This window comes from Phasianus colchicus, chromosome 35 (assembly GCF_987193195.1).
Source record: "Phasianus colchicus chromosome 35, bPhaCol1.hap1.1, whole genome shotgun sequence".
NCBI classification, from domain to species: domain Eukaryota; kingdom Metazoa; phylum Chordata; class Aves; order Galliformes; family Phasianidae; genus Phasianus; species Phasianus colchicus.
In genome coordinates, this window is record NC_143470.1 from 3,072,401 (window position 1) to 3,097,552 (window position 25,152).

Genomic DNA, 25,152 nt, shown 5'->3' on the forward strand with positions numbered 1-25,152 from the left:
CCTGGGTGCTGGTGGTGCAAGATTACAGCTCGGAGCAGCTGGGAGGGGTGGGAATTTGCAATAGGTGCAGCCCCTGATGGGAAGCCCCAAAAGACTCTTGCTGGCAGCGGTGGGATTCGAACCCACGCCCCCGAAGAGACTGGAGCCTTAATCCAGCGCCTTAGACCGCTCGGCCACGCTACCCAGCTGGAAACCCCCAAAATCTCGATGGAAAAAGGGGAGAAAAAAAGAAAGGAAAAAATAAAATAAAATAAAATAAAAAAGGGGATTTCCGCTAAATTCACACCGGGGAGGCTTTGGTGTTTTCTGCCCAAAGCGCTGCGCTTTGTTTTGCCCACCCGCAGCACAGCGAAACCTTTTGGTGGCTCGAAGAGTTCGTGCTTCTGTTCTTTGCTCCGCCCCACTGAAGGGGACACGCACCAACCCCAACCCCAACCCCCCCATTGGGGGCGGGGGGTCCATCCCAGCCCCGATGGGAGGTGGGGAGGGGGCTGGGGGGCAAAGCACGACGGGACCGCCAGCCCCACCGGAGAGCAGTGCGGTGTAAATGTGGGTGTGGGTTCGGTGGGCGGCGATGTCGAAGGGTATTTCCAACCCCTCTCCTTGGCCTCGCCCCCATTGGGGGCGGGACGGTGGGCGGTGTAAGGAGCTGGAGCCATTTTAGGATCCAGGCTCGTTCAGCTCCTCCCGTTGGGGTCATGAGCTGCTCTTGGGTTGATGGGACAGAATGAGGAACGCACACGGCTGAGGCACCAGGAGGAACCTTCAGGGCTGTTGTTTCTTTGGGCATCCCATGTGAGTGATGGGGGTCGTTGTGGAGGAGACCCCCTGCTGTGGGGCTCACGGGGTCAGCTCTGAAGTGCAGGGCTGTTCTCATAGCACTGGGATGGGACACAGAGGGCTGCCGTTGGTACCCTTCCCTTGAGAAAGGTTGGTACGGATTTTTAAAGTTGTTATTATCATTACTCTTTCTAATTGTTTTTTTTTTTTTTTCCTGTTTTTTGTGTTTGTTTTGTTTTGTTTGTCTATTTATGTGTTTTCTTCTATTTTAGCTTCCTGCAGGGAGCCTTGTTCTTCTGGGAAAGCCACACATGGTGAGAAGGGTTGGCTTGTTATCCAATAGAGCCCACGTTGCTTTGGTTCCAGGATGAAGACTCAGCCTGTTCTGTGGATCCAAACAGATAACTGATAGCAATCAATGATTGAGTACCACCTGCAGGTATCCTTTATTATATTACAAAAGGGAATGGCATTAACACCCAAAGCAGTTCTCTATCTCTGCTTCTGCATGCAAGTTTATATCTTCAAAGGCGTTACACATTCATTAGAATTCCACAAACCCTGATACATGGTCATACAGTTTCCCTGGATGTCCATATCTTTTCATGATCTCCGTCTCCACCCATTTTCTTCCCATATATGGTTTGTTTCTTCCAACTGTACTGCATTTTGAGGTCGCGCATCCTCTGTTCAGCGGTCCCTCGGGCAGCTTTGGCTCACAGGAATGCAATGTTCTCACTCAATACAAACACTGGCTTGTCTCATTCCTGTTTTGGATCTCTATGCTTGCTTTTAGTTATCACAGTTTCAGTATCCTGTGCAATCAGGAGACTACGAAGTTTAACACCTGTGATTATTGTGAGGTGCATTAATATCTCAGTCTGATTCTTCAGATTGTTTTTTTGGGTCAGATGTCCCACGCAGTCCCGTGTATGCTCACATGTGCAGGACCCGCACCTCTTTGGTTTGGGTACTGAGGATACCTTGGATCCCATCTCTCTGCAGAAGAAAAGCAGAAACAGTGCATGATGAGAGGAATGGCTCATCCTACGTCTTCCACTGGAAGATCCCAACATTTTCAATATGCTTTGTGGCGTTTCTCTGGGTTAGTATGAGGAAAGCAGTGTGTGGTGTGAAGAGATTTTTCATGCCATGCATGCTGCTTTGGGATAACTTCAGATTTCCTCAGATTTAACAACTGCAGCTTACTACACTGGGAATTGTCTTTCTCTAAAAAAAAAATAAAAATAAAAAAATAAAAGATGGGACAGCATCTCATCCCATGGGAAGTGCCAGCTTCCTTTGGTTCAGGAAAGAAGACTCACCCACTGCTTCAGTTTGTTGCTCTGGAAAAGAGGGAAGAAAGCAATCCATGATGAAAGGAACATCTCATCCCACAGCTCACGCAGGCAGAGCCCATTTTTAATTTAATTTGGGAAGGAATACTCACCCAATTTTCCAAGTTTCTCTGCAAAGGAAACAAATACAAAATGCATATTGAGAAGGATCAGATTATCATCCCATTGCTGATCCTGTGGGGAAACCCCAAATCTCTTTGGTTTGGGGAGGGAGACTCACCCAGCTTTGCGTCAATTCTCTCTGTAAAGGAAAAGCAGAAACTGCATGATGAGAGGAACATCTCATCCCACAGCTCCCAAAGGAAGACCCCCTTTTTTATTTAATTTCAGAGGGAGGACTTACCCAGTTGTACAGCTAGCATCTCTACAATGAAACAAAATTGAAATGCATGATGAGAAGGGTCAGATTGTCATCCCATGGCTGAACCTATGGGAAGACCCCATATCTTTTTGGTTTGAGGAGGGAGACTCACCAAACTTTGCATCGCTTCTCTCTGCAAAGGAAAAGCAGAAATAACGTGGTATGGAAGGAACATCTCATTGCACAGCTCCCAAAACATTAAAAAAAAAAAAAAAAAGTAATGGGAAGGGAAACTAGTTTTGCTGGAAAAGAAAGAGAAGAGCAGTGCATGGTCAGAGGGAAGAGCTGCTCATCCCACAGCTGATGCCATGGGGAGACCCTGAATTCCCTCACTTTGGGGAAGGACGCTTACCCAATGCTGCATCTTTTCTCACTGCAAAATAGAAGCAAAGGAAATACGTGATCAGAGGGAACACCTTCTCATCCCATGGCAGTTCCTATGCCCAGACCCCAAACCTTTTTGTTCTGGTAAGTGATCAATGACCTCTTTGGTCCCAAGAAGGAATTAAACAAATAGAAAGACAGCGATTTGGCAAGAGTTTTGCAAGCGGAGCAGTCAGGATCGATGCATTCCACGACCCAACTGCATCCCATGAACCCAGCACATGGCAAGGCCACAACACATCCCAAGGCCCCAGAGATCACATGGTCCCAACCCATCACGTAAACCCAGCACTCTGCAGTCTTCTATCAGTTCCATTAAAGGGACTTTGGTGGTGGAAGGGGCTGCAAGGACTCACTCAGCTCTCTGCTCTGTGCCGCTGCAAAACAAAGTCGAGGAAGAGGTGGTGAGCAGGGCAGCTTGGTTTGTGGGGACGTCTGCAGAGGGTCTGGAACTTTCCACCTGCCCCACGGTCCAGCCACGTTCCCATCTTCCCACCCTTCCTTTTTCCCCCTCCTTCATTTCCAAGAAGAAAGGCAAACGTTATTTAATGATCCCCTGGGAATCCCAGTAAAAATCTCCCATCCTCTTCCTGTGTGCCTCCATGGAGCAGAGCTCAGCACCTCCCCAACCATCCCTGTCCCTGCACAACAGCTCCCTGTGCTCCATCCCCTCCGCTCTCAGCTCACCTTGCTTTCTATAGAGAAAAACAATGATGACAGCAAATGACCCAACCAGAAGTGTGATGACCACAGCCAGAGCCACCTTCCAGGGATGGACGATGTGGGTAAAGGGATCTGGAAAAAGTATCAGGAAAAAGGTTCCTTTTCCATTCCCATATGTGGGAAAAGTGGAACTCAGACTTCTTGAGATAGCAAAACCAGAAGGGGCAGCAAGCAGGGAGCAGTGATACACAAAGGCAGCATGCCCAGCTTGGCACAGGTGGAGGAGCTGCTCAGCCTCCTGTGCTCACTGCCACTGAGACATGAAGAAACCCATCCCAGAAACCCAACCCAACCACCTCATTCATGCAGATCCATCCCCAAATCACACCGTGCACGCACTGCAACTCCAGCATCTCTTGGAACAATTTAGCCCCGACTTCTTTTGAAGGCTGCCGTCCTTCAGCTTTCCATCCATGGACGTGAGGATGAGGATGGACAGAGGTCAGGTGTGACACAAATCCAGTGACACCTGGAGGCATCACCCCAGCTACTGACCTGACACCTCCAGATCCACCACAGCGTCTGCATAGCCATCACCATCTTGCACAGTGCAGCTGTACGAGCCACTATCAGAGGATCTCACAGCAGTGATGCGCAGATCCAGGTTTCCATCAGAGAGACCATCTCTGAGCAGTTCTGTCCTCCCTTTATATTCCTCCATCTGCTCCAGGTCGATTCCATTTTGGTAGTGGTGCACAAAACCAGAGGACCGGTGCTGGATCCATCTGATGTCCGAGCTCCCAGCATCCTTGCAAGGGGACAGCTGGCAGCGCAGCACGACATCCTGTCCCACGATGGCAGTGACATGGAGGCTCGGTGCCACCACCCTGAGCTGGGCTGGGCAACGAGAAGGGCATGGAGAGATGGTGAGATGGTGGCTGTGTGAATGTGGGGGCATGGAGCAGCAGTGTGAGTTGGTGCGTGCTCCATCCTGTGTAAAAGCAGTGGAGAGGGAGCAGGAGGGAGTGGGGAAGGATTCCTGGGGGTGGAAGCCTACTCACAGCGTGTAGTGGAGGTGAAGAAGAGATGGAAATTCTACCCAAAATCACACATTCCATGATACACCCAAAGTGAAAGTGAAACCCAACTGGGGCCAGGTGCTGGGCTTGGATCCTCACTGCTCCATGGCCACTCTCCTGCCCCACAGTAACACCTCTGCCAGGCACGGCAGCCCCACAGGACCCCTACCTGATCCCGGCTGGAGTAGGTACAGAACCACAAGATAAGGCAGGAGGGTCCTCCAAGGGAGGGCAAAACTGGAGTGGTTGCAGTCCAATATGGAGCGCATCTGTGCTGGAGAAGAGGAGGAGGGAAGGAGTTGGGGAAAGGAGAGAGAGGAAGAAGATGAAGGAGGAGGTGATGCAGGGGTTGGGGTAGAAGATGAGAGAAGAGGATAGGGGAAGGAGGTTGGGGATGGAGATGAGGGAAGGAGTTGGGGGAAGGAGAAGCAGAAGGGGACGGTGAAGAAGATGGGGAAGAAAATTTGGAAAGAAGGTGGGGAAAAAGTTCAGGAGGAATATGCAGGAAGAAGCTGTAGGAGAAGAGAGGGGCCAAGAGGGCTACAGCCACCAGGGGAGGAAGTGATAAGGTCACTCAAACATGAGTTTCATGAGCGCAGCCACCACCGCCTTGGGCAGTGCCAGTGCTCATCACAGGCTGTAGGGCAGAGCAGGTGACCCCACAAGGATTTCCCCTACAAGGAGCCCCACAGAGAGAGAAGTCCCTCACCTGAGCTGCAGGAAATATGTGGCTACGCCCAACTTCTACCTTTGCCCAGTTTCTACCTTTGTCCAGCTCCAGGGTGTGGAAATTCCATCAGAGGAACTTTACCCCTTTGGCAGTAGGAGAAACGTTTGGAGAATTCTGAACACCAACATCCCATTGCAGCTTTGTACACCACCCTGGGGCTCTGCATCCACCAGTAACATCGACACAGGAGAAACATTGCCATAGAACAGAGGAAAGCTGTGGGCTGCACTGCATGAGCATTTCTCCCAATTCCTCCATTATCCCACAGGTTACAGGGACCAGTAATTCTGCCTGAGCAATCCCTAAGGGCTGGCGGTGCAGGACTACAGCTTGGAGCAGCTGGGAGAAGCCAAGCCCCTTCCCACACTTGATGCACTCATAGGGTATGATCCCAGCTTGCAACCTCCAATGTTGGAATGGACAGTTTTATCCTAAAATCTTGCACTTCAAGCAATGTAATTTTCCCCATGTGAATTCACAGTGAGGTCACCCTGGAACCTAGTCTTCTCCAGTCCAAGTTCTTGTGATCACACAGGGGATGATATAGTGATAGCATGCCACGTGGATGCTGCAGGGCAGATGGGGAAGGGGCGAAGGGAGATGCCCACCAGCAGAGTTCCCACGCAGGACGCAGCAGTTTTGCTGCCAGCATCAGGAAGCAGCTTCCCTCTCCTTTCCCTGCTGGGAAATCACTCCTTTTTAATGCTTTTTGATGCTTCTCAACCACGTTTTGCTCAGCTCTTCCAGCTCAGAGCACACTTTTCATCCCCTCACGGATAACTTCTCCCTCCCTATGAACCAGTGGGACCTTCCTGCCTGCAAAGCAGCTGCTCAGCTTTCTATTGCAGCCCGTATTCATGCAGATCCCATGCAGAACCACACACATCTCCATCCTTTCCTCCATCAGCAAGGAATGGGATTGCCAAAGGAACGGGCGCAACCAGAAATGTGCAAAGGTAGAGGTGCCAAAAGTATGGGGAGCAATGAATCTGTCCCCAGAAAGATGTTCCCATGGGGAAATTGAGGAGGAGGATTGGAGATGAAGGTGTCCAACAAAGCAGATGATTCAGCAATGGAACTATCCCAGAAAGTGGGGGAAAAAAGCGATTCTGGTAATGAAGATACATAAAGGAGAAGGGCTTTCACTGTCTGGACACAGTGTTTTTGGTTAACACCTTTTTTCTGCATAATCTTTGCACTTTTTTGCTTGCATGCAATGGTCAGGATGAGGCAGAGCCCTCACAGGGCCCTTTCACACCTTTTATTTTTAGCACACAGAAGCACAGCAGACGTCACAGTGGAAGAGAACAGACAGCAAATAAATTAAATGCATTAATTAATAGACAGCAGTAATTAAAAGTCAAACCCATCCCTTCCAGCACTCAAGCTGCCGAGCCATCGGTTGGGGAAGAATCACCAAATATTGCCTTTCTGCCCCAGCCCTGATTATCAGCCAATTCACTTGACCCCCTAAAAAGTCTCGATTTGGGGTCTCTGATTTTTAAAGGGTATTTTTAGGCTTTTATTATCACTGATTTTTCAGTTTCTCACTGCTTACCCCACAGCTCAGCACCGCGTCGCTCCCTGCCATCGCTGAACCCAGAGGTGTTTCCATCCCTCAAAGAGCAGCAAAATGAGGCACCGGCCATCGTGCACCAAAGGGAAAGGCTGCAGGTACATCTACCCGTATTTGTTGGGTCTGTGTTTTGTTTTGTTGTCATTTAAAAGCAAAACCAAGACAACAAAGCCCAGCCAATGCCATTTCCTGGCAGTGGACGCAGGCGCAGGCGGGTTGGTGGCAAAGCAAGAAGTTGCAGCGGGACTTTGTCATTTTGGGGCCGTTCTCGTGAACTTCTGAGCCATGGATGAGGAAATCATGAACACTGATTTAAGGCAGCCTACAGGCAGTCTGTCTCCTGCTAAGCAGCAGCACGGTAAGGGATGCTCTGTGCGGTGGGTGCTCATTGCAGGCTTCATTTGGGGGGTTGTGTTTTCTCTCTGGTTCTCTGAGAAACACCAGAGATGTTGGTTGGATTCTGGGTTGATCCAGGCTTGTATAGGGGAGAAAAGGCAGGGATGGGGGAGAAGGAAGGCTGAGAGTGGCCAGAGGTGCGATGGTTTTGAGCAAAAAGCAGCCCTAATGGGGAAACCCAATGTGAGAAAATGGAAGGCAGTGCATGAAATGGTGGCAGACGCATCCTGGATCCATGTGGCACGATGGCTGCAGAGATCACAGCCCTCCCAGCCACCAGCTGCCCCACACCGGGCTCGGTTCACAAGGGGCTGCTCAGCTTCCAGCCCATGCTCTATGGGACCTGAGGGCCTCCATCACCTCCAAAACCACACGTGGAGGTGATGTCCCTGTGCCCACCCAACCTCCAATGGGAGCCCATCCTCCTAACCTGAACCCTGATGTTCTTAACCCAAACTATAATCTGCCCAACCCCAATGTGCCTGACCCCATCCCCAGTGCATCTGATCCCAACCCCCATGTAAGAAAATGGAAGCTCTGCTGCTGTCACCCCTCTGTACCACCTCCTTCCCAGCTGGGAACCACTGGGAGAAACAGGGAAGGTTCTGGGGACCCCAGAACTGGAGGAAAACAAGCAGCCATCAACTTATGCTCACACACAGCATGGGAATCAATGGGAAGGGTCTGGGGTCCCCACAATGTGGTGGAAACAGAGCAGCCATCAAAGTCTGCACCGACATAGATGCTTTTTTAGATAGAGCAGACTTGGAAAAGATTTTGAAATATCTTTTAAAAATGTCTTTGTTTAAAAAAAAAAAAAAAAGATGTTTTTTCTTAAAAGCCAAGTGTCATTTTTCACACATGTGGGCTCATCCAGGTCCCACCGTTTGCCCCCGTTGGCACCACATCTTCCTGAAAGCCTGCATGCTGGAGCTGCTGCTGCTGCTGCTGCTGCTGGTGGGGCTCAGCGTGTGGGGTGAGTGACCAGATCCCAACCACATCCACTGCACAGGAAACCAAAGCTCTTCTGAGCAGAAAACACGCTCTTTCTGCCCAAAGTGAGGTTGGGGCTTTGCACTGGGGTTTGGGTGATCACCCAGCAATCCCAAAGCAACGCCTAATGAGAGGAATTCCCTTCTGCAAGAGACTCTCTGTTCCGAAACCAAGGGGGTGAGGGGTACAAGCAATGTTTGTATATCATTTTAGATGGCTGAATTGATTGCAATCAGAACCAGAAAGGCTTTGCAAAAGAGCTTAATGATCCAACTCCAACCCTGAGTGCTTTCCATGGGGTTGTCCCCATAGGGCCACATCTCACCCCAGTTTGTGCCCAAAAGGCTTTCAGAAAACAACTCCATCTCCAAGCACTGCCCAGCACTGCCCTGAGACCAACGGGATGAAGGGGGTGGAACTGAGTGGGAACAGCTCCATTGAGCAATACTTCTGCCAATCCACACCAGACAGCTCTGCAGGTAATGCCCTTCCCAAGGAAATCCTCCTGGGTGGCATTTCTCCCACCTGAAGATGCTCACAGCTCTTTCTCTCCAGCCGCTGCTGCCTGCCTGCTCTGTCCCCAGTTCTGGAAGCTTTTAGGGGACCGATGCTACAGGCTTTCCATGGGAAAGGGGAACTGGACACGAGCTAAAAAGGAGTGTGAAAATCTGCAGTCTCAGCTGGTGGTGCTCCGGAAGAAGGCAGAGAAGGTAATGATAGAGTAGAGAACTGGAAGGGACCAGAAAATGTGTGGGTTTGGTGGGAGAAAACTGTTGTGGAGTGACTGGGAGGCAGCAGGAGGGTCAGTGGTTCCAAACTCAAATGGGGCTGAAGCATCAGTGTATGGATTGGGGTCAGGATTAGGTCTCTTATGGGTCGGGGTCAGTATGTGAAGGTTAGACACATTGGGGTTGAGGCCAGGCACAAGGGGGTTGGGATCAGACGCATTGGGGTTGGGGTCAGGCACACTGGGGTTGGGCACATTATAGTTTGGATTAAGAACATCAGGGTTCCGGTTAGGGGTTGAGCACATGGGAGTTGTGACCCCCTCCCACCCCTCAGACAGGATGAAGGATGGAAGCAGAGCTCAGGTGGTCACACCAGTGCCACCATCTCGGGATTGAAGGCGTTCCACCCACTGAGCCACCTGCAGAGCCAGGCAGCATTCCAAGCATGGCTGCTGCCTGGGTCCCATCTGCTGGGGGTCCAACAAGGCAGACTTGGTGGCTCTGCACCCCACGAGCCCCTTGCAGAGGGATTTTGGTGCCATTTCCCAGGATTACCTCAGGGAGATTGCAGGTGCGGCGAATCAACCGGTGTGGATTGGATTGGAAGTGTCCAAAAATCAATGGAAATGGGTGGACAACTCCTCCTTCCACACTGCAGAGTGAGTATTTCTGCAACCACTGCCTGCCTCCTTCAAGTCGGGTGTTTTGGGTGCAAACAGCCTTATTTTGTAGGTTTGGCAATCTTTCACTGAAGGAGAATCACTGCGGGACCTTCAAGAGCACAGAAGTGGAAGAGGACGTCTGTAATGGTGAACACGAGTGGATCTGCCAGAAAGAACCTTTACATCTCCATCCATAATGTGTAGGAGATGGAGGGCAATGCAGCCCCTCTCCCTGATGTGTGCCCACCCCAAAAGCCCCAGTTGTTGGGTGAAGCTCTGCAATACGGCTCTGTAAGGAATTTGGGGTGTGCAGACCCCAGCACTGCCCAGGCACGTGGGGGGACATGAGCAATCAGCCCATAATCCTGTGTTATTTCCTTCAATAAAAAATACTGGATTGGTTGTTGAGCAGAATGCATCTGTTCACCCCGTTCCCACTCTGCTCCATTTCCCTTGTCTTCCTGCAATAGGAAATCCATCCTGGAGGGGATGGGGATGCAGCCAGGCTCACAGAGGTGACCCTGGGGGAGGAGTGCCAGATTTGGGGTGAGACCCATAGCAGTGACCACAGAATCACTCATTTCTCTGTTCTTGGTGTAGGTGGGAGGGGGTTCAGCAGAAGCAGTCCCTTGGACTTCCAGAGGGCCGTCCCAAAACCGCTGCTTTCCTTGCAGAAATGGTGAATCATTTTTGTAGGGGGAGGGGGAGGGTTGTGGTTGCAGTGTGAACAAAGCCTGCGTGCTTTTAAAATTCACTTCCTGCCTGCTGGTTTCATTTCTGAGGGCTGAATGGGCAGCACAGGCAGACAGCAGCATGAGTCCAACGCTTCAATGCCTGCTATGGGAAAAGGAGTCCAACAGAACATTCCTGAGACCCAAGAGATGAAGGAGAGAGATACTGATGGAGTAATGTGGGGTATCCAGAAAAAAAAAAATGGAAAAAGGGGGAAAAAAGAGCAAAACCACATCTGTTCTCTTTTCCACCAGATTTCAAATCAAATGGTGTGAGAAGGAAAAGCCCCCACGTGCAGCTGCCATCATTCCTTTGTGGGCAGTGCTGGACGTCCTCGTCCTCCTGCTGCTGGTGGCAGTGATATGGGAGTGCCAATGAGCATCCCCGTGATGACTATGCCTCTATTTTGGGTATAGAATGGGGGATTTCAGACTCTTGGAATGCTCCCCAAGCAAAGCCCCAATCCTACATCATGGGGCACAAATGTGCACTAAACCAGCCTGTGCTCAACCTTCCCAATCAACCCAAGGGCATCACCCCATCATGGTTCATCCCATTCCCCTTGCATCTGCAGGATGGAAAATTAAAAAAAATGAATAAATTCCACTTTTCAGCTCTTTGCATCTCAATGGCCAAATTTTCCCCTATTCTCTGCCACAGTTGCCATTCAGGAGTGCCATCCAAGAGATTCTCCCAAATTTTGGGACGGCCCTCTGGAAGTCCAAGGGACTGCTTCTGCTGAACCCCCTCCCATCTTCACCATGAAGAGAGAAATGAGTGATTCTGTGGTCACTGCTATGGGTCTCACCCCAAATCTGGCACTGCTACCCCAGCGTCACCTCTGTGAGCCTGGCTGCATCCCCATCCCCTCCAGGATGGATTTCCTATTGCAGGAAGACAAGGGAAATGGAGCAGAGTGGGAACGGGGTGAACAGATGCATTCTGCTCAACAACCAATCCAGTATTTTTTATTGAAGGAAATAACACAGGATTATGGGCTGATTGCTCATGTCCCCCCACGTGCCTGGGCAGTGCTGGGGTCTGCACACCCCAAATTCCTTACAGAGCCGTACTGCAGAGCTTCACCCAACAACTGGGGCTTTTGGGGTGGGCACACATCAGGGAGAGGGGCTGCATTGCCCTCCATCTCCTACACATTATGGATGGAGATGTAAAGGTTCTTTCTGGCAGATCCACTCGTGTTCACCATTACAGACGTCGTCCTCCAATTTTGTGCTCTTGAAGGTCCCGCAGTGATTCTCCTTCAGTGAAAGATTGCCAAACCTACAAAATAAGGCTGTTTGCACCCAAAACACCCGACTTGAAGGAGACAGGCAGTGGTTGCAGAAATACTCACTCCGCAGTGTGGAAGGAGGAGTTGTCCACCCATTTCCATTGATTTTTGGACACTTCCAATCCAATCCACACCGGTTGATTCGCCGCACCTGCAATCTCCCTGAGGTAATCCTGGGAAATGGCACCAAAATCCCTCTGCAAGGGGCTCGTGGGGTGCAGAGCCACCAAGTCTGCCTTGTTGGACCCCCAGCAGATGGGACCCAGGCAGCAGCCATGCTTGGAATGCTGCCTGGCTCTGCAGGTGGCTCAGTGGGTGGAATGGCTTCAATCCCGAGATGGTGGCACTGGTGTGACCACCTGAGCTCTGCTTCCATCCTTCATCCTGTCTGAGGGGTGGAGGGGGACACAACCCCCATGTGCCCACCCCAACCTGAACCCTGATGTTCTTAACCCAAACTATAATGTGCCCAACCCCAGTGTGCCTGACCCCAACCCCAATGCGTCTGATCCCAACCCCCTTGTGCCTGGCCTCAACCCCAATGTGTCTAACCTTCACATACTGACCCCGACCCATAAGAGACCTAATCCTGACCCCAATCCATACACTGATGCTTCAGCCCCATTTGAGTTTGGAACCACTGACCCTCCTGCTGCCTCCCAGTCACTCCACAACAGTTTTCTCCCACCAAACCCACACATTTTCTGGTCCCTTCCAGTTCTCTACTCTATCATTACCTTCTCTGCCTTCTTCCGGAGCACCACCAGCTGAGACTGCAGATTTTCACACTCCTTTTTAGCTCGTGTCCAGTTCCCCTTTCCCATGGAAAGCCTGTAGCATCGGTCCCCTAAAAGCTTCCAGAACTGGGGACAGAGCAGGCAGGCAGCAGCGGCTGGAGAGAAAGAGCTGTGAGCATCTTCAGGTGGGAGAAATGCCACCCAGGAGGATTTCCTTGGGAAGGGCATTACCTGCAGAGCTGTCTGGTGTGGATTGGCAGAAGTATTGCTCAATGGAGCTGTTCCCACTCAGTTCCACCCCCTTCATCCCGTTGGTCTCAGGGCAGTGCTGGGCAGTGCTTGGAGATGGAGTTGTTTTCTGAAAGACTTTTGGGCACAAACTGGGGTGAGATGTGGCCCTATGGGGACAACCCCATGGAAAGCACTCAGGGTTGGGGTTGGATCCTTGAGCTCTTCTGCAAAGCCTTTCTGGTTCTGATTGCATTCAATCAGTGCATCCATCTAAAACCACATTTTGTATATGATTGGACATGATCTATATTGCTTCTATCCCCCCTGTCCACCCCTTGGTTTCAGAACAGAGAGTCTCTTGCAGAAGGGAATTCCTCTCATAGGGTGTTGCGTTGGGATTGTTGGATGATCACCCAAACCCGAGTGCAAAGCCCCAACCTCACTTTGGGCAGAAAGAGTGTGCTTTCTGCTCAGAAGAGCTTTGGTTTCCTGTGCAGTGGATGTGGTTGGGATCTGGTCACTCACCCCACACGCTGAGCCCCACCAGCAGCAGCAGCAGCAGCAGCAGCACCCCCAGCACACTGACTTTCTGGAAGTCCCATGGAACTGCAAGAGCCCACACAATTATATAAATCAGACATTTTGGAAAACCTTTTCCATTTACAAAAAATAATTACTCTGTGAAAGAGCCCCTCCACCAACCTGTAACAGAAGTTGATGGCTGCTTTGTTTCCACTACAATTTGGGGACCCTTCCCATTGATTCCCATGTTGTGTGTGAGCAGAAGTTGATGGCTGCTTGCTTTCCTCCAGTACTGGGGTCCCACGACCCTTCCCTGTTTCTCCCAGTGGTTCTCAGCTGGGAAGGAGGTGGTACAGAGGGGTGACAGCAGCAGAGCACACGGGATGGGCTCCCATTGGAGGTCGGGTGGGCACAGGGACATCACCTCCACGTGTGGTTTTGGAGGTGATGGAGGCCCTCAGGTCCCATAGAGCATGGGCTGGAAGCTGAGCTGCCCCTTGTGAACCGAGCCCGGTGTGGGGCAGCTGGTGGCTGGGAGGGCTGTGATCTCTGCAGCCATCGTGCCACATGGATCCAGGATGCGTCTGCCACCATTTCATGCACTGCCTTCCATTTTCTCACATTGGGTTTCCCCATTAGGGCTGATTTTTGCTCAAAACCATCGCACCTCTGGCCATTCTCAGCCTTCCTTCTCCCCCATCCCTGCCTTTTCTCCCCTGTACAAGCCTGGATCAACCCAGAATCCAACAAACATTTCTGGTGTTTCTCAGAGTAACAGAGAGAAAAAACAAACCCCCAAACGAAGCCTGCAATGAGCATCCCTTACCGTGCTGCTGCTTAGCAGGAGTCAGACTGCCTGTAGGCTGCCTTAAATCAGCATAAGTAATTTCCTCATCCATGGCTCAGAAGTTCACGAGAACGGCCCCAAAATGACAAAGTCCCGCTGCAACTTCTTGCTTTGCCACCAACCCGCCTGCGCCTGCGTCCACTGCCAGGAAATGGCATTGGCTGGGCTTTGTTGTCTTGGTTTTGCTTTTAAATGACAACAAAACAAAACACAGACCCAACAAATACGGGTAGATGTACCTGCAGCCTTTCCCTTTGGTGCACGATGGCCGGTGCCTCATTTTGCTGCTCTTTGAGGGATGGAAACACCTCTGGGTTCAGCGATGGCAGGGAGCGACGCGGTGCTGAGCTGTGGGGTAAGCAGTGAGAAACTGAAAAATCACTGATAATAAAAGCCTAAAAATACCCTTTAAAAATCAGAGACCCCAAATCGAGACTTTTTAGGGCGTCGGAGTGCATTGGCTGATAATCAGGGCTCGGGCAGAAAGGCAATATTTGGTGATTCTTCCCCAGCCGATGGCTCGGCAGCTTGAGTGCTGGAAGGGATGGGTTTGACTTTTAATTACTGCTGTCTATTAATTAATGCATTTAATTTATTTGCTGTCTGTTCTCTTCCACTGTGACGTCTGCTGTGCTTCTATGTGCTAAAAATAAAAGGTGTGAAAGGGCCCCGTGAGGGCTCTGCCTCATCCTGTCCATTGCATGCAAGCAAAAAAGTGCAAAGATTATGCAGAAAAAAGGTGTTAACCAAAAACACTGTGTCCAGACAGTGAAAGCCCTTCTCCTTTATGTATCTTCGTTACCAGAATCGCTTTTTTCCCCCACTTTCTGGGATAGTTCCATTGCTGAATCATCTGCTTTGTTGGACACCTTCATCTCCAATCCTCCTCCTCAATTTCCCCATGGGAACATCTTTCTGGGGACAGATTCATTGCTCCCCATACTTTTGGCACCTCTACCTTTGCACATTTCTGGTTGCGCCCGTTCCTTTGGCAATCCCATTCCTTGCTGATGGAGGAAAGGATGGAGATGTGTGTGGTTCTGCATGGGATCTGCATGAATACGGGCTGCAATAGAAAGCTGAGCAGCTGCTTTGCAGGCAGGAAGGTCCCACTGGTTCATAGGGAGGGAGAAGTTATCCGTGAGGGGATGAAAAGTGTGCTCTGAGCTGGAAGAGCTGAGCAAAACGTGGTTGAGAAGCATCAAAAAGCATTAAAAAGGAGTGATTTCCCAGCAGGGAAAGGAGGGGGAAGCTGCTTCCTGATGCTGGCAGCAAAACTGCTGCGTCCTGCGTGGGAACTCTGCTGGTGGGCATCTCCCCTCGCCCCTTCCCCATCTGCCCTGCAGCATCCACGTGGAAATCCCCCCTGAAAAAGCCCATTTTGTGACCATGCACCACATTTCTTTTTGCATTCAGCATCGGACGGACACAGGCAATGGGTTTGGGGGCTTTGGGGGGTTTTGGGGTATATCTTTTTGCTGAGCCTGGCTTTGAGTCATGGGGAATAATTCCATTGCAAGGGGAGGGGGGTGTTTAACTGCATGTGGTAGCAATGAGTGGCAGTGGGAGGTGTTGTGATTGCATGGGGGAAAGCTCTGATTTTCCCCACAAACTGGGGCTGATGTGGCTGCTCTTGTTTATTTTTATGGGGGAGGATTTTTTTTCCTTATGTGACATTGCATTTAATTTCAGTTCTCTCTCATTGCCAATCCCTGGCAATGCTGGGACTCCTCCTTGCCATCCTCATTTGGATGATCATTGCCACAGAGGGAGGAATTGCATTTCCTTTGGGTTGCTGCAATGAGTTTTAGCACCCAGAAATATATCCTTATGGGTTTCTGCCTTTGAGGCGCTGCTGATGGGTGGAATTTTTGGTTTGCAGGTGAAGTGGAAGCCTCAAAATGGATGAAATGAGGGAATATCCCACCTTTTTGGGCACGGAATGGAGCAGGAGGGAAGGTAACAGCAGAGCCATGATCCAAACACACCTGTTTATTATTGTTATTATTTTATTAATTAATTCTTTAATTTGAGAACAAAGGGGAGGGATGTGAGAGGGAAGAAAATGAGTCTCATTTCTTTTAGCACTTCCTTCAAGGGGAAATTTTCTGTTGGTTGTTGAGCAGCAGGTGGACTTTTTGCTGTGAGCAGCCAGATTTTGGAAGAGTTCTGTTGTTTTTATTGATACGATTCTGTGATGGTTTTGTTATAATTAATTACAATTAATCCTCACTGAGGCACTGTTTGGGGAAAAAAAAAACAAAACATTTTGGGGTCTCCTGCTCACACCTGGGATGCGCTGTTGATCCAGCAATGCATTGGAGGTCTCTTCTCCCATAGGTCCCAGCCATCGGGCGTGCATTACCTTCCAGCTCACGTTGGCAGCTGTGTTCACAGTGCTGCTCATCACTGCTGTTGCCTTTGCAGGTGAGTGCTGAGGGCTCCAAAGAGCAAAGAAAACCCTTTGGTTCATTGTGGGTGTCCCACACTGAGGTCTGTGCCCCGAGGATACACAACCATAGGGCTGTGCCTTATGAGTGTAGGGTGGTCTGTGCCCCCAGAGCCATGGCTGATGGGCTGTGCCCTATGAATGTAGGGCATCACAGTGGGCAGAAAAACCTTCCTCCAGAGGACCAACCCCATCTCTATGGCTTCTTTGCACCTGGCCTTGGATTATTTTTGAGAAAAATGGGCCATTTCTCTGCTGGTTGTCCAAGCAGTTAGAGATGCTGGCATGAGTCTCACCAAGCCAAGAGGTCTGTAGGACCAAAAGAACTCTTTTCTCTCCCATTAACGATGAATAACTCCACCTTAGGGCACTGTTGGGGTGGAAATCCTCAAAACCTGCAGTTTTGAAGGTGCAACTCCCACATTTCTCATCCCTTTTGCTCTGTCCATGGCAGTGCAGGCGTTCCAGCCCCATCCCCAGCTCTGTGCTCAGTGTCCCTTCGACTGGGTCGGATTCAGAGGAAAATGCTATTACTTTTCTGAGGATGAGAGCAATTGGACGTCCAGCCAGAACAACTGCTCTGCTCTTGGTGCTTCCTTGGCTGTGTTTGACAGCACTGAGGACTTGGTGAGGGGCACACAAATGAGCCACCAATGTATTTTGTCCACTTCAGGGCTCCTTGGCTCGTCTTTCAGTGTTTCCTTTCTGATTTTGGGGTGAGGAGGTGGATAATGGGTTTCTTACGGATAGATTGGGTCTACTCTTTAAAATCCATGAAAAAAAAAGAGATGTATTTCTATAAAGCTATGAAGTAACCACTATGCCTTAATGACTATCAGCTTTGATAACGGATTGAGCAATTTCAAGCACTGAGTTTGTTGACTGTAAGGGTTCTGCATGCAGGGAACGTCCCAAAGCCCCATGATCTGTTCTCTCTCCTCTTTTCCAGAGCTTCACAATGAGACACAAAGGCAGCTCCCCTCATTGGGTTGGCCTCTCACGGGAAGGCGAAGAGCATCCATGGAAATGGATGAACCATTCTCCTTCATCTCACCTGTGAGTTTCCATCCTTGTCTTGGAGGCTGCAGCTTCTCCAGCCCTGAAATGTGGATTTCTGGGCCTCGGGAGCATTTTTGCAGGTGGTTTATGGGGTGAGGAGATGAGGGGAAGGCACTTTGCACCGAGTCATAGAAATTAATTGAGCGGCAGCAATGGCGCAGGAAAAGAGATTCCTATTTAATTGATCATTTTTGTCTGATTTCACCACTGCGATTCCTCCCCCCAACCCGGGGTCTGTGTGTCTGTCTGTCTGTCCATCTGCCCATCTGTCCATCCAGCTTCCAGGTGCAAGGCGATGGTCTCTGTGCATACCTGGGGGACTTCGGGCTCAGCTCCTCCCACTGCAGCGCGCACAGGAATTGGGTTTGCACCAAACCCGCATTGCAAAACCCGAGGAAGAACTTCTGCATCAGCACCTGAGCGGCTCCCGGACCCGAACACTCGATGCAAAAGGAGGAACCGAAAGCAAAGAGCTCCGCTTTCAGCTGCGCTCAGCAGCAGCAGGAGGGCAATGCGCTCCTCCAGCCCAGGTCCGACAGTGCCGCCTATGGGGCTGCGCGCACCAAAGCAAATCCCAGGCGGAGCTTTGACCCCAATTAACTTTTTTTTTTCGCACCGTCTGACCCTTTAATGACCACTAAAATCCCAATTTTCGGGGCAATCCGTGCGCTGCTTACAACGACCTTCACCCAGCGCGATGCAGCAGCAGATTTTGGGGGGGAGGGAGGGAATAACCATTTTCACCCGTTTTTCTCCATAGGGAAATACTCGGAGGGCAGTGAACCCAATTTTAGGGACCCTAAAATCGATGAATAAATCGGCAAATTATTTATGTTTTGTGTTTTCCCTTCTGTGTCACTGCAGGGGTAAAGAGGTAAATTCACAGATAACGACTTTTAACGATGTTTGCTCACAGGTAACATTTTTGTCGCTCTCCAACACTCCTACAAACTCAACAGACCAATTCCTTCTGGTGATTTTATGCAATAAAAGAATTTATTCCGTTAAAGAACCCAAACCACCACCTGGCACTGAAGGAGAATAGAAGAGCACAGACCTCCCACTTCCCTCTCCTGCTGTCGCACGACAGAAGGACCCCAAGGATGTGCAGACAACGGGACGCCGTCTGAGCGACTTCTTCTTGGGGAGGGCACAGAGCGGGCGCTGCGGCGGCAGAGGGGCGGCACAAGGGGGGGCAGCCCGAGGGAGAGCCGAGGAGACGGTGGGGGATGCGTGGGGTGCGGGTGGAGCGGATCGGCGGAGCAGCAGCTAATTCAGCATCCCTGCGGGGAGAGACGGGCAGAGCTGAGCCCCGCGCCGGGCTCGGGAACGGGAACGGAATGGGATCGGAAAGGGAAAGGGAACGGGAACGGAACGGAACGGGACGTTACCTGGAGCGGCGGCGACGGGGCGCCCTGAAACACAGCGACACCAGGTCAGTGCGGCCGCAGCCCCCCCCCCGCCTCCAGCCTCCCCCTCCCCCGGTGCAGCCCCGCTCCCCAGCGCTCACCTTTGTGACCGCGCAGGAACACGACGAGCCCCAGCGCCAGGAAGACGAGCCCCAGCACGAAGCCCCCCACGCCCGTCAGCAGCTTGCTCCTGCCCGCGTCCGCCGGCGGCTCTGCGGGGACGAAGGCGGGGGCTCAGCGCCGGGGGCCGCGCTCCCGCTCCCGCTCCCCCCGCGGCGGGGCCGGGGCCGGGGGCCTTACCCCAAGGCTGGCTGACGGGCTGCCGCAGGCTGGCGTGCTCCACCCGGCACACGTAGCTGTCCCCGCGCCGCGGGACGGCCTCCAGCACCACCAGCACCTGGTACGTCCAGTCCCCGTTCTGCATCACGTCCGTGGACACCACGCGCTCCGTCTCCTCGCGCCCGTTGTGGAACCACTTCACCTCGATCTCCGGCGGGTAGAAGCCCGTCACGTAGCACGCCAGGCGGTCCGTTTCGGGCAGGGAGCCCGACTGCAGCGCCGACACCCTCACCTTGGGCTCCACTGCGGGGCACGGGGGCAGCGCTGCGGACCGACCGCCAGAGCGCGGCGCGAGCCCGGCCGTCCGCGCTGTGCCCCGCGGCACTCACCTCTCCTCTGCACCGTGAAGGACTCCCCAACCTCGTAGTTGTGCCGGCAGTACGTGTCCACTGCATTCATTCGTTGCTCTAGTAACGCGGTGTTGTTGTTCCGGTATTCAGCTTGCAGCTCGCCCAGCGGTGAATCGGCCACGTACTTCCCCACATCGCTGTCGAAGTGTGTGAACTGCTGCCGGTTGTAGATGTGCCTCTCCAGAAGCCTCACCTGCTGGGTGCCGTTCACGAAGTGGCACTCAGCTATCATACCGCGGAGGAAGAACGCTGCGGGCAGAGGGCACGGTCAGGGCTCACAGCCGCCCCCGCCAGAACCCCCGCCCCCTCCTCGGCCCCGCTGTCCCCCACAGCTGTTCTGCCCCCCCCGCCCTCCACCCCCCCGGAGCCCCGAGCGCCGCGCACGTCCAGCAGGGCTCCGGGGGTTTCTCCGGGGCGGACGCAGCGCCGTCCCCGCGCCGCGGCTCCGAGCTCACCCGAGGGCCGCGTGCCGGCGGCCGGCCGGGCTCCCAGCGCCAGCAGTGCCACCAGCACGGCCCCCGCCGCCGGGACGCGCCCGCTCCCCATGGCTGCTGCCGCCGGACGATGGGGGACCCGGCACCCCGCGCCGGCCGCGAGCCCGGGGCCGGGCGGGGAGGGCCAATGAGCGTCGGCGGCGCCGGGCGGCGTCACCCGTCTCCAGGCAGAGTTCGGCGCCGCGGGGCTCCCTCCGACACTCTGCCGCCGTCCCACCGCCCCACGGGGGTCCCCAGGGCCCCCGTCCCACCCCGTGGTCCCCCCATGATCTCACTATGGCCATCCAGTGCTCACCCCACGGTATGGCCATGGTCATCCAATGGTCATCCAGTGGTCTCACCATAATGATGCCACAGTCACCACTTTGTTACCCCATTCTCATTCCATATTTCTTCTGTTCCCTCCTGTTGTCCCCTCATGGTCACACCATTTTCTGTTTTTCTTCAGTGTTTTCTTCATTGCTCCTCGTGGTCACTCAGTGTTCCTCTCTGTGATCCCTTCGTGGTCACCCCATATCATCTACCCCGTCTTGTGTATGGCCATTGGGATGGTCCCACACCACATCCTTATCACTGAATTGGAGATAAGTGTTCACAGTGTCCTTATCCTTGGATAAAGAATTGGTTGGGTGGTTGCAGCTGGAGGACTGTGGTCAATGGCTGCTGCATGTCCCTGTGGGGGTGGTGACAAATTGTGTCCCCCAGGGGTCTGTCTGGGAGCGGTGCTCCTCAACAGCTTTATTAAAGACCACTGAAGATATCTGAAGACCACCAGTGACCACCAATGACTGCCAAAGGCCACAGAAGACCACTGACGACCACCAAAGATCACCAAAGACCACTGAAGACTTCTGAAGACTACTGATGACCACCAAAGACCACTGAAGATCACCATAGTTCACCAAAGACCACTGAAGACCACTGAAGATCACAAAGACACCCTAAAGACCCCCCCCCCATGCAAGCGCAGAAGGGTCAAATATGTACTGGAACCTCATCCTTACATCTGGGATCTGGGGTGGGTGGGAGTGGCTGTGTTTAGGTCAGCATATGGGGAAAGCAGGGGATGTCCCACCCATGACCCCTCTCCAAAACTGTTTCTGAATGACTTTCCCCACTCTGACCCTTTTATTTTTAATGGATTTCAGGGATTTATCATCAGTATTTGCGAAGTGACGGAGGAGGCGTGGCCACAGCGAAGCCGAAAGCGAAAGCAGCGGAGAGCGATGGCTGCGGGGCTGCGGCTGCTGCTGGCGGGTGAGACCCCCCCCCGAACCCCTTCATGTCCCACTCCCCAAATCCACTCCCCCGTGCTGAGCCTCTTCCCCGCCCCTAGGGCTCTTCTGGTCCCAATTTAGGGTGGAATTCGCCGCCTCCCCTCCGCCCTCCCCCGCTCCGGTGCGTTGCGCACTGCTGGAGGGGGAGGGGCGCGGGGGGGGGCTGCCGGGGGGGGGAAAGGCCCGTCCTGCACTGCTGCGCTTTGGGGGGGACGCGGAGACCCCTCCCGAACCCGGCCCGGAGCCCGAAGTTACCTTCAGTGTCAGCGGTACGTGGGGACCCCCCGGCACCGTGTTGTGCCCCCCGCCATGTCCCCACCCCCCCTATGTCCCCCCCTCCTTTACTTCGCACAATGTTCCCATCGCCCCCAAAATGTCCCCAATGTCCCCCAAATCCTCATGACCCCCCCCCCCCCCCATGATCCCCCGGTCCCTATAATCCCCTCATGTCCCCCGGTGTCCCCAAGATTCCCATTACTCCCCATATCCCCATTATCTCCAAAATGTCCCCCATGTTCCCCAGTGTCCCCATCACCCCAATGTTCCCAAGGTCCCTGTTGCTCCTCCATGTCCCTATGGTCCTTATCATCCCCAAATTGTCACCAATGTCCCCAGAATCCCCATTACCCCCCCACGTCTCCCAAAGTCCCCAAGATTCCCATTACCCCCAATATCCCAATTACCCCCCCAAATGTCCCCAATGTCCCCCTCAGAGACCCCATTAACCCCAATAGCTCCCAAACTGTCCCCAATGTCCCCATTAACCCCAAAATGACCCCATAACTCCCCCAGCCCCATTCCTCCAGACCCCTTCTTCCCTCTCACCTCTCTCTCTCCCGCAGACCCCTGGGGGGCTCTGACCCCACTTGGGGTCCCCCCCCGGGCTCCCCCCAGCTGTGAACTGAACCCCACGAACCCCCAGACCGTCTCTGCCCCATGGAGCCGCCCTCTGCACCCTGACGCCCGCAGTCCCCAAGCCGCGGGAGGGCAGTGGTGGGTGGCGGCAGTGGGGACCCCCCAGTACAGTGCCACTGCGCTGCTGCAGGGGGGGACAGGCACAGAAGGCACCATCACTGCTGCCGGTAAGGGGGAGGCCTCGGATGTCCGTCCCTGGGTGTCCCCATGTCCCTATCCATCCCTCAGTGTGTCCCCATGTGTCCCAATGTCTCCATGCATCCCTATAATACCCATGCGTCCCCATGTTCTCCATGTGTCCCCATGTCCCCTCAATGTCTCCATGTCTCCCAGTATCCCCATGTCCACTCACTTCATGTCCTCCAATGTCCCAGTGTCCCCTTACCTCCCCACATCCCCCAGTATCCCCATGTCCCCTCACCTCCCCATGTCCCCTCACCTCTCCATGTCCCCCAGTGTTCCCATGTCCCACATCTCCCAATATCCCCATGTCCCCTCATCTCCCCATGTCCTTCAGTGTCTCCATGTCCCCTCACCTCCCCGTGTCCCTGCAGTGTCCCCATGTCCCCTCACCTTCCCACATCCCCCAGTGTCCCCATGTCCCCCCACTGTCCCCATGTCCTTCAGTGTCCCCATGTCCCCTCACCTCCCCATGTCCCCGCAGTGTCCCTGGCGGTGCTCACCAACACCCCAACACTCCGGGTCCGTGTGGGGTCTCCCACCCACCTGCACTGCGCCTTTGCCGCCCCCCAGTCCCCCTTTATCCTTGAGTGGCGTCACCAAAGCAGGGGTGCGGGTCGGGTCCTGCTGGCCTATGACAGTTCCACCGCCCGCGCCCCCCGCACCACCCCCGGGGCCGAACTGCTGCTGGGGACACGGGATGGGGATGGGGTGACGGCGGTGACGCTGCGCCTGGTGAGGCCATCACCGGGGGATGAGGGCACCTACATCTGCTCCGTGTTCCTGCCCCATGGGCACACGCAGACGGTGCTGCAGCTCGATGTCTTTGGTGAGTCCACGTGGGGCTGGAGGTGTTCCTATAGGGTGTGGGGTTGGGTGGTGTTCCTATGGGGTGTGTAAAGCCAGGTGGTATTCCTATTGGTCATATAGGACATATGGGACCAGGTGGTATTCCTATGTCGGCTACAGGGAGGATGGGGCTGGGTGGTATTCCTATGGGATGTGATTCCTATAGGATGATATGATGATATATCCTATAGGGTGATGGTATGGTATGGTGTGGTGTGGTGTGGTGTGGTACGGTACATGGTATGGTATGGTATGGTATGGTATGGTATGGTATGGTATGGGATGGGATGGGATGGGATGGGATGGGATGGGATGGGATGGGATAGAATGGTACATGGGATGGTATGGAATGGTACATGGGATGATGATTCCTATAGGATGGGGTGGCATCATCCCATAGTCCACCAATAGGTTTACTGGGGGGGATGAGCCCTATAGGATGGATCCCTATGGGCTATGTGGAACCAACATTCCCCCACATGTCTTCCAGAGCCCCCCAAGGTGACGCTGTCCCCAAAGAACCTGGTGGTGACCCCAGGGACATCAGCAGAGCTGCAGTGCCACGTGTCTGGCTTCTACCCCTTGGATGTGACAGTGACGTGGCAGCGCCGCGCGGGGGGCTCAGGGCCATCGCGATCACCCAGGGACACAGTGATGGACAGCTGGACATCGGGTCACCGCCAGGCTGCTGATGGAACCTACAGCCGGACGGCGGCAGCACGGCTGATCCCTGCACGTCCCCAGCACCACGGGGACGTCTACAGCTGTGTTGTCACCCACACTGCACTGGCCAAACCAATGCGCGTCTCCGTCCGACTGCTCCTGGCTGGTGAGGGGGGATGTGGGGATGCTGGAGACATGTGGAGGTATTGGGATGGTGGGAGCATGGTTAGGTGGGTCTAAGGGACATTGAGATCGTGGCTGGGGACACCAAGGGACACTGGAACTGAGGTTGGGGACATCAAGAGACATTGGGACAATGGTTAGGAGTGTCACAGGGACATCAGGACCATGGCTTGGGACAAGAAGAGATGCATGGATTTGGGTTGGGGACCACAGCCCCAGGGCTGGAGACCCCACCCAGGGTGGTGACAGCATGCTTCAGGCTGTCGTTGTCCCCAAAGGCACAGAGGGGCCACACCTGGAGGACATCACGGGGCTCTTCTTGGTGGCTTTTATCCTTTGTGGCCTCATCCGTTGGCTCTACCCTACAGGTGAGTGCTGTTCCCATATCCCAAAGCCCCCACATCCTCACACCCCAATATCCCAATGTCCCCATGAGCAATGTCGTTATGTCCCAATATCCTAATGATGCCAAGTGTCCCCATGTCCTCCCACATCCCCCATGTCCCCATATTCCCCCATGTCCCCATCCACTCACTCTTTCTCTCCTCTCAGCTGCACGACCCGAAGAGGAAACCAAGGTAACATCCCCCCCAAAAAACAAAATACCCCTAAAATACCTCCAAACACCCCAAAACTCACCATTCTCATTCCAATGCCTTGCAGAAATCACAGTGACCTCCACTCCAGCTCTCAGCACTTCAGCTCTGAATAAAGAGTTTTTCACCCAAAAATGTTCTGTCTCTGTGTGGTGGTGTCCCCACAAACCAGATCTGGGTGTGGGGGGGAGGGAACTGGGGGCAAACTGAGAGCACTGGGAGTACTGGGAGGAAGTCTTGAGTTGGTGAGGCAGCTGAGTGGCACTGGGGACATCTGGGTGCCATCCCCTGTGAACATCTGTGTGACACTGGGATG

At 53.3% G+C, this 25,152-nt stretch overlaps 6 protein-coding genes and 1 non-coding gene across 11 annotated transcripts; 3 read left to right on the forward strand and 4 right to left on the reverse strand.

Moving 5' to 3' along the window:
* Positions 1 to 101: 101 nt before the first annotated feature.
* Positions 102 to 183, reverse strand: TRNAL-AAG (transfer RNA leucine (anticodon AAG)). Its single transcript has one exon. It is a non-coding gene; the product is annotated as a tRNA-Leu (tRNA).
* Positions 184 to 3,122: 2,939 nt separating this feature from the next.
* Positions 3,123 to 4,894, reverse strand: LOC116236731 (myelin-oligodendrocyte glycoprotein-like). The gene is made up of 4 exons (XM_090129221.1): positions 4,795 to 4,894; positions 4,102 to 4,443; positions 3,571 to 3,678; positions 3,123 to 3,260 (listed from the first exon to the last, which is right to left on the reverse strand). Exons 1-4 carry the CDS (start codon positions 4,892 to 4,894, stop codon positions 3,199 to 3,201), a joined length of 612 nt encoding a protein of 203 aa, XP_089985347.1. The 3' UTR covers positions 3,123 to 3,198.
* On the forward strand, positions 4,343 to 10,071 carry LOC149913786 (killer cell lectin-like receptor subfamily B member 1B allele B). Its single transcript, XM_090129184.1, has 8 exons — positions 4,343 to 4,472; positions 6,921 to 7,029; positions 7,128 to 7,289; positions 8,205 to 8,303; positions 8,665 to 8,799; positions 8,876 to 9,030; positions 9,598 to 9,707; positions 9,781 to 10,071. The coding sequence occupies exons 3-8, from the start codon at positions 7,217 to 7,219 to the stop codon at positions 9,905 to 9,907; spliced, it is 699 nt and encodes a 232-aa protein (XP_089985310.1). The 5' UTR covers positions 4,343 to 4,472; positions 6,921 to 7,029; positions 7,128 to 7,216; the 3' UTR covers positions 9,908 to 10,071.
* Positions 4,362 to 18,126, forward strand: LOC116236749 (C-type lectin domain family 2 member B-like). Of its 3 annotated transcripts, XM_090129200.1 has the most exons (7): positions 4,384 to 4,472; positions 5,624 to 5,810; positions 15,956 to 16,032; positions 16,414 to 16,500; positions 16,977 to 17,149; positions 17,472 to 17,578; positions 17,860 to 18,126. In XM_090129200.1, the coding sequence occupies exons 3-7, from the start codon at positions 15,975 to 15,977 to the stop codon at positions 17,999 to 18,001; spliced, it is 567 nt and encodes a 188-aa protein (XP_089985326.1). In that variant the 5' UTR covers positions 4,384 to 4,472; positions 5,624 to 5,810; positions 15,956 to 15,974; the 3' UTR covers positions 18,002 to 18,126. The 3 variants fall into 3 exon arrangements, with proteins under 3 accessions (XP_031461407.2, XP_089985326.1, XP_089985327.1); XM_031605547.2 differs by lacking the exon at positions 5,624 to 5,810 and having other exon boundaries at positions 4,362 to 4,472; XM_090129201.1 differs by lacking the exons at positions 4,384 to 4,472; positions 5,624 to 5,810 and adding an exon at positions 14,300 to 14,428.
* Positions 11,375 to 14,454, reverse strand: LOC116236756 (killer cell lectin-like receptor subfamily B member 1B allele B). Of its 3 annotated transcripts, XM_090129176.1 has the most exons (8): positions 14,313 to 14,454; positions 14,053 to 14,214; positions 13,407 to 13,562; positions 13,230 to 13,310; positions 12,705 to 12,839; positions 12,474 to 12,628; positions 11,800 to 11,909; positions 11,375 to 11,726 (listed from the first exon to the last, which is right to left on the reverse strand). In XM_090129176.1, the coding sequence occupies exons 2-8, from the start codon at positions 14,123 to 14,125 to the stop codon at positions 11,600 to 11,602; spliced, it is 837 nt and encodes a 278-aa protein (XP_089985302.1). In that variant the 5' UTR covers positions 14,126 to 14,214; positions 14,313 to 14,454; the 3' UTR covers positions 11,375 to 11,599. The 3 variants fall into 3 exon arrangements, with proteins under 3 accessions (XP_089985302.1, XP_089985303.1, XP_089985304.1); XM_090129177.1 differs by lacking the exons at positions 13,407 to 13,562; positions 14,313 to 14,454 and having other exon boundaries at positions 14,053 to 14,199; XM_090129178.1 differs by lacking the exons at positions 11,375 to 11,726; positions 11,800 to 11,909; positions 14,313 to 14,454 and adding an exon at positions 11,978 to 12,124 and having other exon boundaries at positions 14,053 to 14,199.
* A 429-nt stretch (positions 18,127 to 18,555) lies between the features above and the next one.
* Positions 18,556 to 20,288, reverse strand: LOC116236746 (class II histocompatibility antigen, B-L beta chain-like). Its single transcript, XM_031605539.2, has 6 exons — positions 20,135 to 20,288; positions 19,659 to 19,928; positions 19,291 to 19,572; positions 19,092 to 19,202; positions 18,973 to 18,996; positions 18,556 to 18,864 (listed from the first exon to the last, which is right to left on the reverse strand). Exons 1-6 carry the CDS (start codon positions 20,223 to 20,225, stop codon positions 18,851 to 18,853), a joined length of 792 nt encoding a protein of 263 aa, XP_031461399.2. The 5' UTR covers positions 20,226 to 20,288; the 3' UTR covers positions 18,556 to 18,850.
* A 1,034-nt stretch (positions 20,289 to 21,322) lies between these two features.
* On the forward strand, positions 21,323 to 24,971 carry TAPBP (TAP binding protein). The gene is made up of 8 exons (XM_090129154.1): positions 21,323 to 21,430; positions 21,510 to 21,719; positions 22,293 to 22,532; positions 23,030 to 23,374; positions 23,885 to 24,223; positions 24,519 to 24,608; positions 24,793 to 24,818; positions 24,904 to 24,971. The coding sequence occupies exons 1-8, from the start codon at positions 21,400 to 21,402 to the stop codon at positions 24,913 to 24,915; spliced, it is 1,293 nt and encodes a 430-aa protein (XP_089985280.1). The 5' UTR covers positions 21,323 to 21,399; the 3' UTR covers positions 24,916 to 24,971.
* Positions 24,972 to 25,152: the final 181 nt, after the last annotated feature.

Coding starts and splice junctions, on each gene's coding strand:
- LOC116236731 (XM_090129221.1), bottom strand. CDS start 4,894: ATGCGCTCCATATTGGACTGCAACCACTCCAGTTTTGCCCTCCCTTGG. Junction 4,444..4,794: donor CCTACTCCAGCCGGGATCAG/GTAGGGGTCCTG, acceptor CTCGTTGCCCAG/CCCAGCTCAGGGTGGTGGCA. Junction 3,261..3,570: donor TTTTCTCTATAGAAAGCAAG/GTGAGCTGAGAG, acceptor TTTGTTTTGCAG/CGGCACAGAGCAGAGAGCTG.
- LOC149913786 (XM_090129184.1), top strand. CDS start 7,217: ATGGATGAGGAAATCATGAACACTGATTTAAGGCAGCCTACAGGCAGT. Junction 8,800..8,875: donor CACACCAGACAGCTCTGCAG/GTAATGCCCTTC, acceptor CTTTCTCTCCAG/CCGCTGCTGCCTGCCTGCTC. Junction 9,031..9,597: donor TCCGGAAGAAGGCAGAGAAG/GTAATGATAGAG, acceptor GCCATTTCCCAG/GATTACCTCAGGGAGATTGC.
- LOC116236756 (XM_090129176.1), bottom strand. CDS start 14,125: ATGGATGAGGAAATTACTTATGCTGATTTAAGGCAGCCTACAGGCAGT. Junction 13,563..14,052: donor TCCTGCTAAGCAGCAGCACG/GTAAGGGATGCT, acceptor CCTCCTTCCCAG/CTGAGAACCACTGGGAGAAA. Junction 11,727..11,799: donor TCCTCCTTCCACACTGCGGA/GTGAGTATTTCT, acceptor CTTATTTTGTAG/GTTTGGCAATCTTTCACTGA.
- LOC116236749 (XM_031605547.2), top strand. CDS start 15,975: ATGGATGAAATGAGGGAATATCCCACCTTTTTGGGCACGGAATGGAGC. Junction 16,033..16,413: donor GGAATGGAGCAGGAGGGAAG/GTAACAGCAGAG, acceptor CTTCTCCCATAG/GTCCCAGCCATCGGGCGTGC. Junction 16,501..16,976: donor CACTGCTGTTGCCTTTGCAG/GTGAGTGCTGAG, acceptor TGTCCATGGCAG/TGCAGGCGTTCCAGCCCCAT.
- LOC116236746 (XM_031605539.2), bottom strand. CDS start 20,225: ATGGGGAGCGGGCGCGTCCCGGCGGCGGGGGCCGTGCTGGTGGCACTG. Junction 19,573..19,658: donor CTTCACGGTGCAGAGGAGAG/GTGAGTGCCGCG, acceptor CGTGCCCCGCAG/TGGAGCCCAAGGTGAGGGTG. Junction 18,997..19,091: donor GTTCCTGCGCGGTCACAAAG/GTGAGCGCTGGG, acceptor GCTGTGTTTCAG/GGCGCCCCGTCGCCGCCGCT.
- TAPBP (XM_090129154.1), top strand. CDS start 21,400: ATGGCTGCGGGGCTGCGGCTGCTGCTGGCGG. Junction 21,431..21,509: donor GCTGCGGCTGCTGCTGGCGG/GTGAGACCCCCC, acceptor CCCCGCCCCTAG/GGCTCTTCTGGTCCCAATTT. Junction 24,609..24,792: donor CCGTTGGCTCTACCCTACAG/GTGAGTGCTGTT, acceptor CTCTCCTCTCAG/CTGCACGACCCGAAGAGGAA.